Source organism: Seriola lalandi, unplaced genomic scaffold, assembly GCF_002814215.2.
Source record: "Seriola lalandi dorsalis isolate HSWRI2012SDOR001 ecotype SW California unplaced genomic scaffold, Sedor1 jcf7180002054606, whole genome shotgun sequence".
NCBI lineage: Eukaryota > Metazoa > Chordata > Actinopteri > Carangiformes > Carangidae > Seriola > Seriola lalandi.
Genome location: NW_019525159.1, coordinates 2,308,780 through 2,324,078, shown reverse-complemented (window position 1 = coordinate 2,324,078; position 15,299 = coordinate 2,308,780). Strand labels below are relative to the sequence as shown.

General features: G+C 40.6%; 1 protein-coding gene and 1 long non-coding RNA gene across 12 annotated transcripts in view; one reads left to right on the top strand and one right to left on the bottom strand.

The window, feature by feature from the left end:
* The window catches only part of dnm1a (dynamin 1a), a 53,971-nt gene that overhangs the window by 20,781 nt on the left and 17,891 nt on the right, over positions 1–15,299 (top strand). For 6 of the 11 annotated variants that reach the window (XM_023419504.2, XM_023419506.2, XM_023419505.2 and 3 more), the window contains exons 11-16: positions 3,772–3,858; positions 4,201–4,271; positions 4,402–4,453; positions 5,441–5,452; positions 7,632–7,661; positions 7,988–8,101. In XM_023419504.2, the coding sequence (XP_023275272.1) occupies positions 3,772–3,858; positions 4,201–4,271; positions 4,402–4,453; positions 5,441–5,452; positions 7,632–7,661; positions 7,988–8,101 (366 nt within the window). The remainder of the gene's footprint in view (positions 1–3,771; positions 3,859–4,200; positions 4,272–4,401; positions 4,454–5,440; positions 5,453–7,631; positions 7,662–7,987; positions 8,102–15,299) is intronic. The other 5 variants (XM_087177464.1, XM_023419509.2, XM_023419507.2 and 2 more) reach the window with 2 other exon arrangements.
* Positions 12,788–14,586, bottom strand: LOC111664766 (uncharacterized). The gene is made up of 2 exons (XR_015438021.1): positions 14,189–14,586; positions 12,788–13,617 (listed from the first exon to the last, which is right to left on the bottom strand). It is a non-coding gene; the product is annotated as an uncharacterized LOC111664766 (long non-coding RNA).

Sequence of the window (15,299 nt, the reverse complement as noted above, 5' to 3'; positions counted from 1 at the left end):
TCTCACTTGCATTTTCTTCCTTCTGTGCTGTTTACCCCCCACCCCCCAAATCGCACCTCTCCTTGTCTTTTAAACTTCAATCTGTTGTTTCTTCTGTTCTCCATCTCCATTTTTTTTACCTGCCTCATCTGTTTATTGTCCCTTTCCTTCAACATCTTTCCACTCCTTTTGTTTTTATTTGTCTCACCCTGTCACTTTCCTCCATCTAACTATTCCTTTATCTCCTCTTACTATACTCCTCTTTCTCTGCCTTTTTTCTATTCTTTCTTTTTATTTTACTCCTCTCTCCCGTGCCGCCTGCCTATCCCTACAGGACGGGGCTGTTCACCCCTGACCTGGCCTTTGAGGCCATAGTGAAAAAGCAGATCCAAAAGCTGAAGGAGCCCACACTGAAGTGTATAGATATGGTAGTGAGCGAACTCACCTTCACCATTCAAAAGTGTAGTAACAAGGTAAAATGCTAAAGAGAACGAAGCCACTTTCACTATCTCTGTTAATCACAGGTAGGGGTAGACCGATGGCTGGCCTGATATCAGATGTATGAGATTCAAAATAAAACCACACTTGAACTGCTTCATTGCAGTATTTTAAAAAAAGCTCAGTTAATCAACAAGACAGTGACTTAGATTTAGATATAGAATTAAATGTAATATTTTCTTTAAAAATCTTTTTAAAATTTTCACAGTTGAGACAATGATTATTTTCTTAGTTAATGTGGATCTGCATGTTTGTTGATTTGCAGTATAGGCTCTATGATTTACAACCAAATGTGAACTATCTACCATCAAAGCAGTAGTAAAAACAATTTATTTTTGCTGATAGAGCCAAATTTAATCTAATCATCCCTGACAATTTTTTGCTGAAGTTTGCTCTCCATGATCAGATTTTAAAATAGTGCTAACGTTTGGTAAAGTTTGCACCTTAAAAACTAAAAACTAAAACTAAACTACAATGTTGACTTTAATACATAATGTCGTGAGGATTTTTTTTTTTTTTTTTTTTTTACCTTTCATACATCCCTAAAAGATATTGTTTAACCAAGTAAATCAAGCCAAATGTCAACCTGAAAGTAAAAATCATGCCACCAAGAAAATCAATGAGCCTCATCCTCTGGGAACCTTGAATGTCTTCACAGTACAGGCTGACATCACCATCCCTACATCTGTGCAGGCATCACCCTGCCTATGATCAATGTATCGAAATTAATTCATTTATGTAAACTGACTCAGAAGAAATGCCTAACATTTGCATATAAAATAAAACTAGAAAAATTACAGTAGTTCACACTAAAAGCAGGTATAACCAGCAGAAAAGAGCAAGTACATGATATGTCCTCAAAAATATGTGGTGAAAGACTTGAGCCAGCAGATATCGGTCTGTCCTTACTACAGAGCTAACTAGTGTAACCATATAACCTGCATTTTAATTTAACTTTATTTGTCATTTGTCTTCTGTCAGTTATTGGCTTTATATTGACAAATTAACAAACTGCATGTTAGATCATTTTTTCCATATTTGACCTCATGATGTCTAAAAATCCTTTGATTTAATTTGGTTAAAATCGTATTTTTATTTCTGTCTTTGTCAGTATGGTTTAGTGGAGTGACTGATTGTGTAGTTCCACTCACTGACTAATTCACGTATACTTCGAGCATTTCTTTATTTCTCCTTTTATCTTTCTTTCATCCTCTCCATCCTGTCGTCCTCTAACCCTTTGTACCGGCTGCTTCCTCCCAAAGCAAATGACCGAAATAGAGCGTGACCTCCTTTGGATTTCTCTTGTCTGTCACATTTTTATCTTGATTTTACTTTCAGAGACATACTGTATTTAAAGATACTGTATGATAAAATACAGTGTTTGGCAAAATCCACAAAGGGGTCAGTTTGAAGTCTCCCTCCGCCCTCTTCCTCTCCCATCCCTCCATATCTCCCTGCTCCTTTGCATTGCATGTCAGTCTGAATCAGTGTGAGTGTCTCTGCCTGCTGCCTTATTTTTTTGTAAAAAAAATTATTTCTGTCTCCTGTCAGTGTTGTGTTTCTGTGTCAGTTTTTAAGACACTGAATATGTGACAGCCTTTTCTGACTTCGAGTTGCAATGCATCTTTCCAGTAGCATAAATTATGTTGCCTTGATATTAAGCGCCTACATCCTTTTTTTTTTTTTGGTTTCGGTTTGTTTTGTAACTGTTTTATTTTCATGGATTTCCCAGTTTTCCATTATTGATATGGAATCTACAAAGTGCGAAAACCATGAAGTTCTCCTCATCCAGTCAGTTAACAGTGTTTCTATTGACAATGGGACAAAGGTGACATTGTTAATTACGGCCGCCATGTATGACACTGTCCTCACTGCTTACCAAGTTGAAACCTTTTCCTAAAACTCAAAGGAGTTATTTGACAGTACCTCTAACAGGTTAAACTAGAAACAAGTGCTGTAAATGTATCCTCATACAAAATGAATGTGGAGTTTTTACACAGTGTGCTTGAGCTTTCCTGATGTGATCCAGATGTTAACTTTTTGAAAACTTGAACATATTCAAAACTTAAAAGCGTTAACTTTTTCAAACTTTGTTAATGATTGTCCCTAACAGTCAATATTACATGCACAAGTATGTCATACACCAAGATCTGCTGGCATGATAATATTTTAAAACAATGAAATATTTTAAGTATCTCATAATGTAGGCTATTACGGGTAGTTGTAAATAACAAATTTAGCAGCAATTTAAAACATATGTTTGGCACAAATATTAGTCACTGTCGGCGGATATACATGCTATAATGCTAAAAGAACTGGGTCCTAAATGCAAATTAGCATTCACACCCATCAATAATCTACACTGCCTCTGATTGGTTAATGCCTTCGCTGATTGGATTGGTTAGGTCAAGGCATGAGGAGTGAGAATTGCAAGGGCCAAGAAGTCATTCTGAGGTAGAGTAGGCCGTGTCAACACTATAAGAACATTATTCTCTCGCCACTAGTTCCCCCGGCCATGCATCACAAGTTTTAATACTAGGAACTGGACTGATATTCATCTTAACAGTGAGACCCATTATTACAAAGCATCTATTCTTTTATGGGTGTCTTTTTACTCTCTAGTTGGACCAAACCAGGAGGCAGTAAATCAGTTTGGGAACCAGAAAGAGGCCTGTTGATATCCACTCACTCCCAAAACCATCTGACGGACATGAAAGATGCATTGTAACTTGCAAGAAAACAGTGTATATTTTTCTGTCTTGCGCTGTGATTTTGGTTTTGATTTTTCTTCTTCCCTCACACTTCTCCAAATGTGTTTGTGTCACATTGGAGGCCCACCAATGTCTGCGTTCGTGGGTTTGCAATGAGCTCATGGAAAAAGACCCACAGTGTGCTGGGAAAAGGGAAACTTTTCTGCCAGGAACATTGTTTAGTCTCTTTTTTTGTGTGGCAATATCACAGACTTTTCACTAGTCTTTTGCATTTGTTCGATGTTGGCAGAAAATAGTCGTTTTTTTGCATAAAATCCAGTCCAACACGAATCCACCCCGCTGGTCAGGATGTGCAGAGACTAGAGTTGAGTCTGGGATAAACTCCTCACAACATAACATGTTTGATTGTGTTTCTGTAAAGCATTTTGTTGTATTGGTGGAACTGTGAGTTGTGGTTCAGTGAGATGAGTGATTCTGTGGTTAACCGGGATGTAGATTTGTGACAGAGTGTGTGTGTGCTGGCATGTTTTTTTTTTTTGTGTTTTTTTTTTTGCCACCTACCTACTATTCTCTGTGGTCACAGCTGGCTCAATATCCCATGTTGAGAGAGGAGATGGAGAGAATCGTCACCCAGCACATCAGGGACAGAGAAAACCGTGCTAAGGACCAGGTACCACACAAATACTACATAGGTTGTTTTGTGGTGGTGCAGAGGGGATTTGGTTTGTTTTGAGTAATGATGAAAATACTACACATTACGAGAATCAGACAAATGAAAATAAAATGACTTTATCTCAGGTGGAATACATTTCAAAGTGTAGTTTGCTGCTACCATACAGTAGATTTCGATGACAGCGTTACAGAAATGATTAGCTCACACATCGAATTGAAAACCAAAACAACATTTCTTGACAAGCCATGAATCAATTCATCGGAGAGGATCTCTCTCTAAAATATTATCAATAAATTGGAAACATATGGGAAACCTGCTAACAGCTCTCTCTCTTTTCAGGTGCTGCTGTTGATAGACATCGAGTTGTCCTACATGAACACCAACCATGAGGACTTTATTGGATTTGCCAAGTGAGTTACTGCCCTCTTCCCCCCCCAATAAATACATGGGCAACTGTATTTATTTATTTGCCATTTTCATCAGTTCATGTGCTGTTTGAGGATAAACCACAGTGAGTCTTGATGTGTTTTCTTTGTGCAGCGCTCAGCAGAGGATCAACCAAATGAACAAGAAGAAGGCAGCCGGCAACCAGGTACTTTGATCACAAAAACACGGACATATTTAATGTATACTCTCGCTGTTAATTCACAGGTTACAGTACAGCGCTGTGTCATTTTCTTCAGGTTACTTTAATCCTCAGGAACATGAGTCCACACTGAATTCATCCATGTGTGTTTCGTCCGCCAGAAACGTGACATCTGAGCCTCATGCAGCCTTTCCCCAAGGCTTTGTTCTGGTAGCACTTAGCTCCCTGTTTTGTCCGTGCTAAATGTAGCACAGCTATACAGTATCTTGTTACCCTGGGCAACAGTCCATATCCTACACAATACAGTTCTTCCATGTTACAAACAGTAATGGGCAACAGTTGTCGAATCTTCAAACAACTTGTCCTTTTGGTTAAAGTCATGGTGCTGTCAGCACAAACTGAGGTCTGTTGTGAAATACTATGCACGCTTTAAAGCTTTAACAACAATAATCATAATATTAATATCAATAGAAAGCAAAGCATTTTTTACAGAGCAAATACCTGTGCCAAGTTTGCACAATCCTCAAAATCTGTCATTTTAATAATAGGAAATGGTTTGAAATTTAAGTCTCCATCTGGGTCTCGATCTAAATCATGCACAACGTGACTGTTTTCATTCATGTGAGTGCAGTGTTTCATGGGAAAATAGCAAAAAAAATTTAATTAAAAAATTTCCTGGATCTGCATCAAAAACAAATCACTAATCACGACTTTCCACAAAAATTTCACTAACAGGATATATAAAACAAAACCTTCTCAAAAGGTAATAATTATGGCTAAAGATTTATGGAACAAAAAACTGCTTTTGCATGATTTGTTTTCTACATTTTGAAGCTTTTACTGTAGATCCTCTTCTACTTTTCACACATTTTAATTTTATTCTTCAGCTCTTTGTTTTCTTATCATCTTGTTGCCTCTTGTTTCTTCCTAGTGATTTCTCTTTTTGCTGTGTCTCTTCCCTTTTTCCTTCTTTCTGTGGCTTTGCTTCTTCAGGATGAAATCATGGTGAGTAGTGTGTGTGTGTGAGTGTGTGTGTGTGTGTGTGTGTGTATGAGTGTGTGTGTTTGAAGTTTGAGTGTGTGCATGTCTGCAGTTAGGCTGTCATGCGTATCTGCTCAATTTCTTTATGCTCTGCATACGTCGGGATTACATTCGTGCGTGTATATGTTTTAACTATGTCTTTTATGTGTGTTGGGTTAAAAGTGGGTTCATGAGTGTGAGAGTGTGTTTTTGTGTGTGTGTGTGTTTGTATGAAATGAGCTTCAACTGACTGCCAGTAGAGGGGCAGGTGGCTGTGGTGGGGATGCTTGGCTGCTTCCCTTTCCTCTCTTTTTCAGCTGTGACCACCTTGCAGACACACATACTTACACTTACACACACACACACACACTTAGGATGACAAATGTACTGTAAAATGCTATCCTACACATCGAGATTCACTTCGCCGTTATAATGTTCCTGTGCTAATGTCACAGGCATCTTTCAGTCTTATAGAAAGGTTCAGTTTGCTTATTGTGGCTTCAACAGCAGTAGTTCGAACAAGATAAAGTTAGTTGTGCTCTTGAAACAAGAGAAAAAGTGAAGACGAGAGGAAGAGAGATTCTTTTCTTCTTTTACTGAACACAATAATCAACCATATTTATTTACACATCACTAGACCTAGTCTCTTTCCCTGCCTTTTCCCAGTTTAGTAGTAGCAGAAGGCCAGGGAGAATGAGGGCCTGCAGTACGGCAGACATATGTGACCTCCATAGTAATCAATTGTCATAACAACCACCCAGATTGGGGTCAGAGGTTAGGGGCACATTGTAAACATATTGGGGATCTTCACTTCCTGTTTATAAATGGCTCTAGTTGACCCTTTAAGCCCCCACAGCTTCTGTTCTGCACTGAGCTGATTTAACACTCGCCTGGCCTCCGTACTGAGAACTGTAGGATCCTTTAAAACTCCAAATTCTGGCCTCATCTTTAAATATGCAGATGGAAATCCCCACTGCTTCTCGAGCAACCTTTTAAACCATGCTGGAGCCACTGGTGGGTTTAAATTTTGTTCAAATCCACAAAACTTTATCTTTGATTCAAGTCTAGATCTCAAACTCTCCAGGCACACACAAAGAGTTTTTCCATTTGATATGAGTTTTTATTTATTCGTATTGTTTTTCCTATATCCCAGACTGAGGGTTTAAAGATAGAGGGTGTCGTATGTTGTTCTGACTGTAAAGCTCTAGGAGACACATTTACAATGTTGGACTTAATGAATAAAATCAGCCCTGACTTGTAATGATGCCACAATAAATAAATTTTATCTTTTGATCTGACTATTTCTCTCAGTACAGCAGTGAAAAACCTTAGAGTACAAGTCTGGTGATATTGTGTTTTTCTTTATGAATGTATCGTAGTAACAAGTATTGTCTGTGTAGCCAAAGTCTGATGTAACTTTTCCCTCTGTGCCTTAGAGCGCTATTATTATCCAGGAACTGTTAAAACACAGAGATGAGCCACACTGTTGCTCTGGGCAACATGTCCCTTTTGTTACCATTGAACACACACTGTAGTTTATTTTGAGTCTATCTCATATACACTATCCTGGTGGTGCAAGTACTCACTAGTGCACCGAATCCGCAGCAGGAAATAGTCCCCAACAAATACATTATTTACTTCTATTAAAGATTGCTAAAAACTACAAATTATCAAGCCTTTTTTAAAAATGAAAACATACTGTGTGTTTTTATGTTTTACATAATCAACTTCAGTAGAAACAAATAGGCTTGGGGCTACAGAATAGCTGTGACATTGTTATACGGTGTTGAATAAACATTGGTTTTCTTCTGTAGACGCTCCCTGATTTTATGTCAAGGATTCACCAATTAAAAAAATATAACAGCTTAAAGTCTAAGTATAACAACCCCACCACTTCTATTCAAAAAGCACATACAATACAGAATAAAACGGTCAGGCTCATGTATTTCACTGCATGGTTTAAAAAAAAAAAGGTTTGACATGAGAGATTCTTGCTCTAGCCTCCTTATGTAGCCTCGCTCCCACCCTGCTTGCTGACCCCCTTGCTGCCGTCCCAGCAGCCAGCTATAATGTGCTGGTACTTGACCATCCTTGTGTATTTGGCCTTTACTAAATGCCCTGCGTTGGCGTAGCTTTGTAATGTTCTCTCCACATTTTCATTCAGCCTGAGAGAGGAGTTAACGATCGGTTCAAGGTAAATAACTCACGCACCACGTACTGTTTGTGTCCATAGTTTCTGTATGGTGTCGAGAATGAAGTACAAGAGAGAGAGAGAAAAAAAAAGAGTGGGAGGAGTGTGTTTAGCTGTGTAGGTGAGCGTCACCCTACTGTTGTTTGTGGCAGTGGCCTCTACTAGGAGCTGTGTCATTACATTTTACTGTGCTGCCGCATACATGTTAGTTTAGGTACGCATGTGTGATACATACAGAAGCTGACAAATGTGATGTTGAGGGTGACTTTTGACTGCTGGATGTTACTCAAAATCTTTTTCTTTTGTCTGTGCATCCGTTTTTCTCTCAGGTGATCAGGAAGGGCTGGCTGACCATCAACAACATCGGTATCATGAAGGGAGGGGCCAAGGAGTACTGGTTTGTCCTCACCGCCGAGTCTCTGTCCTGGTACAAGGATGATGAGGTGAGATCCCACATACACACGAATTTAGATTTCTGTATTTGCATACTTCGAGTTTATTTTATTATACTGTATTTGTAAATGTTTTGTTCTGATGCCTGTTTGTGTGATTTATCTGTCAAAGGCCTGCTTGTCAAATCTTCAATGCTTCATTCGAACTGACAAGTGGGCCGTGTTTCTCTGCTTTGTTGTGTTTGCTAAAAACATTGCAGCACAAAACATTGGTAAAATAATGTGACAGCGCACGTAATAGTTTGTTGCACGAGGGTGGGTATTTAGCAAGAAAACAAAAAACAGCCTAAAAAGGGAAAAGAAAAAACTCTGCAGAATTGACTGCAGCAAATTACAGGCAAAACTACAATTTAATTATTAAAGGTGACGTCTTAAAAAAAGCATTTGACAGGATAATAGATTATTGGAATACAAATACAGCATGACTGAATTTCTGAGGCTGATACCAAGATTCAAAATCTGATAACAAAATATTGCCTTTTTTCTTTACATATATCGCATAAAAACTTTTATGATTTAGTTATTAAAGAGTTGTAGCTGAGGTATACAGTATGATGTTAGCGAGACATTTTACAGTTGAAAAAATAAAGTTGTCATTGCCCTCTGGACCACAACAGCAGGGCCAGCCCTATAATCGAGAATGTCCTTCCCTGACTGACTGACTGACTGACTGATAAATTTACACTATAGGTCAGCAGAGTGCCTCGTCACTGAGTTGGAGTTTCTGTATCAAACAGGTTCTATTTATGAAGGACAAAAAATGCCATAAGTATAAATAAATAAATAAATGCCAAAATGAGTAATTAAAATACATAAATATTTGTATTTCTACATTTATTTATTTATCCATTTATTCATTCATACATTTATTTATTTCTGCATTTCAGGATTTATTCATGTATTTATTTATGTATTTATACATTTTATTTATATCTACATCTATTTATTTATTTCTGTGTCTGTATGTTAATTAGGTAATTAGGTAATTGGTCCTTCCTCAGTCTAAAGCCGGATTGGTTATAGCGGTGTGATTGATTGGATTACATGTTTGGAATGAAATTTCAATCATAACTCCAACCCAGTGATTTTCATTCCAATAAACTCCAATGACTATTGTGTAATCTTGTAATCTGACTAATACTTTGTGGTACACTGAGACGTGACATTTTACTGCAAGAGCAATGTATCTGCGTCTTTACTGCACAACCTTTAGACATCATCACCCAAAAACTATGCATCTAATGTAACAACAGCACTTGTATCATATTTTCCAGCAAATTAAGAAACCAGCAGAATTATTTCAGTGTTTTTTCTCCACCAGTTTCTTTTCCAGTTTCTGGTCCAAAAGTCATTCCAGCTCATCCCACCGGCAAATATGACTATCGGTCAAGTTCAGTGGTTGTCCTCTGCACACAGACATGATTTGACCCTACATGCTTTGTTACTGGGCTGACTGGTCAAAGCGGTGTCCCATGATGCTTTGCAGAACTATTAGGAGGTAGCCACAGTCTCACTGTCTCCAGACCTTAGCCACAGCCGCTCAGCTCGCTGACATAAGGCTGTGTGTGTGTGTGTGTGTGTGTGTGTGTGTGTGTGTGTGTGTGTGTGTGTGTGTGTGTGTGTGTGAAGGTCCTTTCCAAAGAGTCAGGACCCCCCAGTATGTCAGACACCGAAGCTGGCATACACATGTGCATACCAGAGCCCCCTGCCCTGCCCTGTTCCCAATTACACACACACACACACACACACGCACACACACACATACACACACACACACACACACACACACACACAAGCTGCTTCTAATAAACTTACTTCATTTCAAAGAAGGGGCACAGAGTAAGAGAGGGACTGAATTGTAGGGGAGACGAGGGGAGGAGACAGGAGTGTCTCTTGTTAGCTGGTTAGCAGCAGGAGTAACAAGGACCATGTGAAGGGAGAGAAAGTGGGGAGAAGAGGGGGAAGGCAAGGAGGTGGAGGAGGTGGAAAAAGGGTTGGTGTGGACTTTTATATCCTCCCTTCTTACCTTTTTCCCATCGTTTCCTTAATACATTCTCAAAACTTCATCCCAAAATCCAGAACAAACTCTTCTTCATCCTCATCTCCCCGCATCCATCTGTCCATTCCCTTTCTGTCTCAGTCTTTCCTTGTCACCCTCTTGTTCTACTCTGTCCCCTCCCTCCATCTCTCCCTCCCTGCTTGTGCTGTATATTTATTTGAACATGGAAAAAAAACGAGGGCGCGGAGAGACCCAAAACCAACACACAGTGCTGGTGTTGAAGCTCAGCGCCACGGCTGAAGGGTACCACAGCACTGCAGAAAGAAAAGAACAGGAAAATGAGACAGAAAAAAAAGGAACTTTCCATTATGTTTCCTATCCAAGTTGAACATTTTTATACAGTCCAGTCACACACACACACACACACACACACACACACACACACACACACACACACACACACACACACACACACACACTAGAGGTTAGAGTACTCATGAGGGCTTATACTTACATGTGCACCTGGGTGGATACTTGCCAAAATACACACAGTTGATAAAAAGCTGGAAACAGTTTTATGTTAAGATTAATGGCACAAAAAATGTTTAAAAAAATCGTATGACTGCCTGCAGAGAAAAACAGATTTTGTGCATCTTTTTCTGTAGCTTTATACAAACACATTGACATGTTTCTTTATACTAAGAGACAAAACAGCACAGTGCCGTTTTATTGGTTGCCTCTCGTCATGGGGAAAACCCTTGCTGTAGTCTGGCAACACACACACACACACACGCGCGCACACACAAGCACACACAAACACACACACACATACAAACACACACACAGACACACACACACACACACACACACACACACACACACACACCCCTAGACACTAATAATAACTTTCAACCCAACAAGTGGTGCCAGGATGTTTTGGTTAGTGTGCATGAATGTGTATGCGTGTGTGTGTGTGTGTGTGTGTGTGTGTTTGTGTGTGTGTGTGTGTGTGTGTGTGTGTGTGTGTTTCTAGAAACCTTCTGGTCTGTATTACCACAGGACATGCCGATTCTTTGAATCAGGCTAAAAGCCTCCCCAAAGCAGGGAGAAAGAGAGAGGGAGCGAGATGTACAGTAAACGGAGAAAAAAAATGGTTGAAAAGAAAACAAAAATGTACTTAAAAAAAAACAGACACCAATGTGATGTTATAGATTCTCAGCACAAGTGATATTCATATATTCGTATGAATCAGATTTTAAATTTATACATGCGTGTGTACAAAGATATTTTCCCCGTTGACATTAACACACGGACACACAAACAGAATAAATGGCTTTTCTGTCCTTTAGTGGTTGTAGGATCTATTTTCTTTGGGTGCCCTTTTGGCTCTTAGTGTGTGTGTGTGCGTGTGTGTGTGTGTGTGTGTGTCTGCCTGGGTGTGTGTGTGTCTGCCCGGGTTTCCCTGGTCCTGCTGTAAAGCTGCCAGAAAGCCAGACTCGCCTGGTGATCCCAGCTGTAAACATCCTGGGGGGAAACAGCAGACTGCTGCTTTAAACGCACTCACCAGAAACATGCAGCCTGCTATAGTGTGTGTGTGTGTGTGTGTGTGTGTGTGTGTGTGTGTGTGTGTGTGTGCGCTTGTAAGTGTGTGTGTGTGCTTGTGCGTGTGTGTGTGTGTGCTTGTACGTTTGTGTGTGTGTGTGCTTGTGCGTGTGTGTGTATGTGCGCTTGTACGTTTGTGTGTGTGTGTGCTTGTGCGTGTGTGCGTGCCTTTTTTTGCTGTGTATGTGCATGCACTTATATGTGGGTGTGTGCTTGTTCCCGGGGCAGTGACTAAATTTCAAAAAAAGCTTGTGTGCATGGTGGTAGGGCTCTAAATGGAAACAGGTTGGTTTGTGGTTTTCATTCCTGTAGACGATGCTCTGTGATGGGACACCGTGTGAATGTGTCTGCCCTCTACTTTGCTTTTGTGTATTTTAGACAGATAAGGGGTTCAAAACGGCATACGCAGTGGGTTCACTTTATCAGAGACACGCAGGCTGGGAGTCAAACTGCGGCCCCCGACGAAGAAGAAGCAGAAAAGAAAACATAATAGAAAATGAGACAGGGGGTCTTGCTAGACTTGTTACGGTTCACATGACGTCACCTACAAACACTAAAGCCACAAACAATTTTCTGTCTTTTTTTGGGAGAGCTATACAAAGCCTGGCGAACAGACAATGACAGAGTGGCTGCTCTTTCAGCATTTTTTTTATTTTTTTTATGGTGGCTTCCTGCCTCTCTGCACATTACATGGTCATTTGAGGTAAAGCAGCCACAAGTTGATGCAGGGACGGCAGAGACGTAATTGTACATTTTGGTCAAGAGTGCAGTGTGATGTTGGGGGTTTACTGTGTGTTTTAGTTATCTTTTTGGGTAAGTGTTCATTTTTTGTGTGTGTGGTTGAACTTTTTCTGGTTTCAGTTCTCAGTTTTTAGATCTTTTGGTTTTGTATAAAAAGAAACAACAATATGTTGAGAATGTCACTTATATTTATTTGTGTTTTTTTAAATATATTTATATAATTCTGTAGTTCAATATAGAATTTCCCATTTTGTGTATTATCATAGGTGTAATTTTTGTGACCCTTTAATTGCTTTTTAATCTGCTTGAGAAAGAAAAATAGAAACAGAGTCAGATAGATATCCAAACATCTTTATTTTTTTTATCTTTTCATCTTCATCAGATTTCACTTTTAGGTCAATGACAAATCAAGCAATACAAAAAAACGATACAAAGCAAAATAAAGTATAATCTCATTTCTCTTTATAGCAACTAGTTTAAAAAAAACTTTAGGACTTATGTATCCGTCTTTCATAAATCCATGCCAGGCGAGGGCCAGGCCTCTGTGGTGGGGCCTTTGGATGCTTTATTTAGGCTTGCGCTGGCCTCGTCCAGATGGACGAGGGGTGGTGCTGCGTGTTCCCACAGCCTGATGTGCTCGTGTCTGCTGGATGCTCCTTTCGAACGTTGTCTCTCTCTCTCTCTCTCTCTCTCTCTCGCTCTCTCTCTCTCTTTTAGTGTCTTTGAGTCGTCCCGTGCTTCCCCGGCCAGCCTAACCAATGTGCAGACTACTGTACAACCACTACTTCCTGAACAGGTAGTCTGAACACTGGGCAGGCGGGCTGGGCGGCTGGAGGATGCTGTGGAGAAGCTTTTACCCATGCTCACACATTCAGGGCAAAGACGCTGTCAGACACACACACACACACACACACATACACAGTAAAGTGTATACTCACTGTGAATCCAGTATCAGACTCTTGAGTCCAGCTCCTCCTGCTCTCACGGTCTGAGTCCTGCAAAGTGCTGATTAGGCTGATTGAGCGAGCAGGAGGAGAAACAGCGTGTGAGGGATGGATGAAGGGGGGCCAACAGGGAGGTGGAGAGGTTAGACAGAGGTGATAGCCACTGATTGGTAGATTCAACGACATTCCCTCCTGTGAGAAGCAGCATTCCTCACCGAGCTCTGGAGGAAACCAAAACGTTGGCTATACCAAATACCAGTGACAATCATTTAATAAATCTGATGATTTGATCGGAGCCTTCTGTGAAATGTCAGGGGTATTATTGGTCAAAACTGTCAATTACTGTCAATTAAGTTCTTTTTCAACCGAGAAATGATTAGATTGAGGAAAAGTACCATTTTCTTGGCAAAAAACCTTTCTAGGTTTGTTTAGTGAAAAAACATTCACACACAAAAATACAGAGACGAGCATTAATGTATACACACAAGGTCATACCCCATTTAGCTCAAATTTACACAACCTAAACTCTGTCTGCCCCCGCTGACCCCCCGGGCCAAAAATAAATAAATAAAGGCCAGGATGTTTTACAAACTGTTTAAAAAAACTGATAAGATGAGGCTGTCAGTGCTCTTAGTTCCTGGTTAGTAACTGATCAGGGAATAGTTGTGGTCAGATGAGCTCACGCCAAGTCTCAGCCAAGTCTGACCCAACACCTCCCACTAAAACACTCTAACATTTAGTCTCCTTGACACATGACATACGGAAAGAAGTTTCTCCTTGCGGAGGGAATACCTGTGACTGGATGATCATCCTTTCTCTTCTTCACATCTTACTGTCTTGAATGAAGTCTCTTCTTTTTTGCTTGGCACTTGTTTCGTCTCCTTCTTGGCTAGCTACCGCCATTTCATCTCCTGACGTCCTTTCGTTCAACACTGCCGCACCGTTGAGCCAAAAACCTCACAGATTGTGTTCAAATGCTACCTCTGCGTCTTTTTTTTGGATTTGTCTTCCGAAGCTTCCCAGAGCGGAGAGAAAAAGAGAGAGAGAAAAAGGCGCTCTAATAGCGAGCAAGGTGAACCGGCTAGAGGCTCAACGTGGCAAAGGACTGGCCACCAAGTTTCCCCTTCGAGAGACAGAAGGAGAAAAAGGAACGAGAGAGAGAGGAGATATGGAGGGAGAAGGAGGAGGAGCTCGCCGGCCCCCCATTTTTCCTTTCCTCTCTCCTCTCTTCTTCTTCTTCTCCTTCCTCTCTCCCCTCCTTCCCTCTGTCTGCCCCCCCCTCTTTCTTTCTTTTTTTTTTCACTGACTTTTTGGGAGAAAGTGGAAGGTCAAAGGTGAACAGGAAGTGAGACACATTCATTTGGCATGTGCGTTGTAAAGTTTAGAAAGGGAGTGAGGGATTGGCTGCTGACGGAGGGAACTTTTTTAGTGGAAGCGTATGTGGGCAGATGGGAGGATGTCTGCGTTTGTGCGCTCACGTGGAGACATATTAAGCGTCTGCATGTTCTTCCCTTCCCATCCAGTCTATGTGCATCTCTACTTATGGTACATGTGAGTGCATATGTGGTTTTTGAGTGATGGATATGTGTGTAGGAGTGGGGCTGGATGAGAGCTGAGGCTCCACGGTCTTTGTAGCCAGGGCAGGAATGTCGGCGTTTTCTTGGCAAGCAGGAGGAAGCCTTGTAATAACTCCAGATGTGCAGCCCTGTGGTCTCCATCTCTCTCTTGCTCCCTCTGTTTTTACTTCTAAAGCTGATTTCCTCTCCCTGTCCGACTCGAATAAAGAGCCCTTTATGCAGCTCTGCAGCCTTCCCGATACACACACACACACACACACACACACACACACACTCACACACACACACACACAGTAAAGTGTATACTCACTGTGAATCCAGTATCA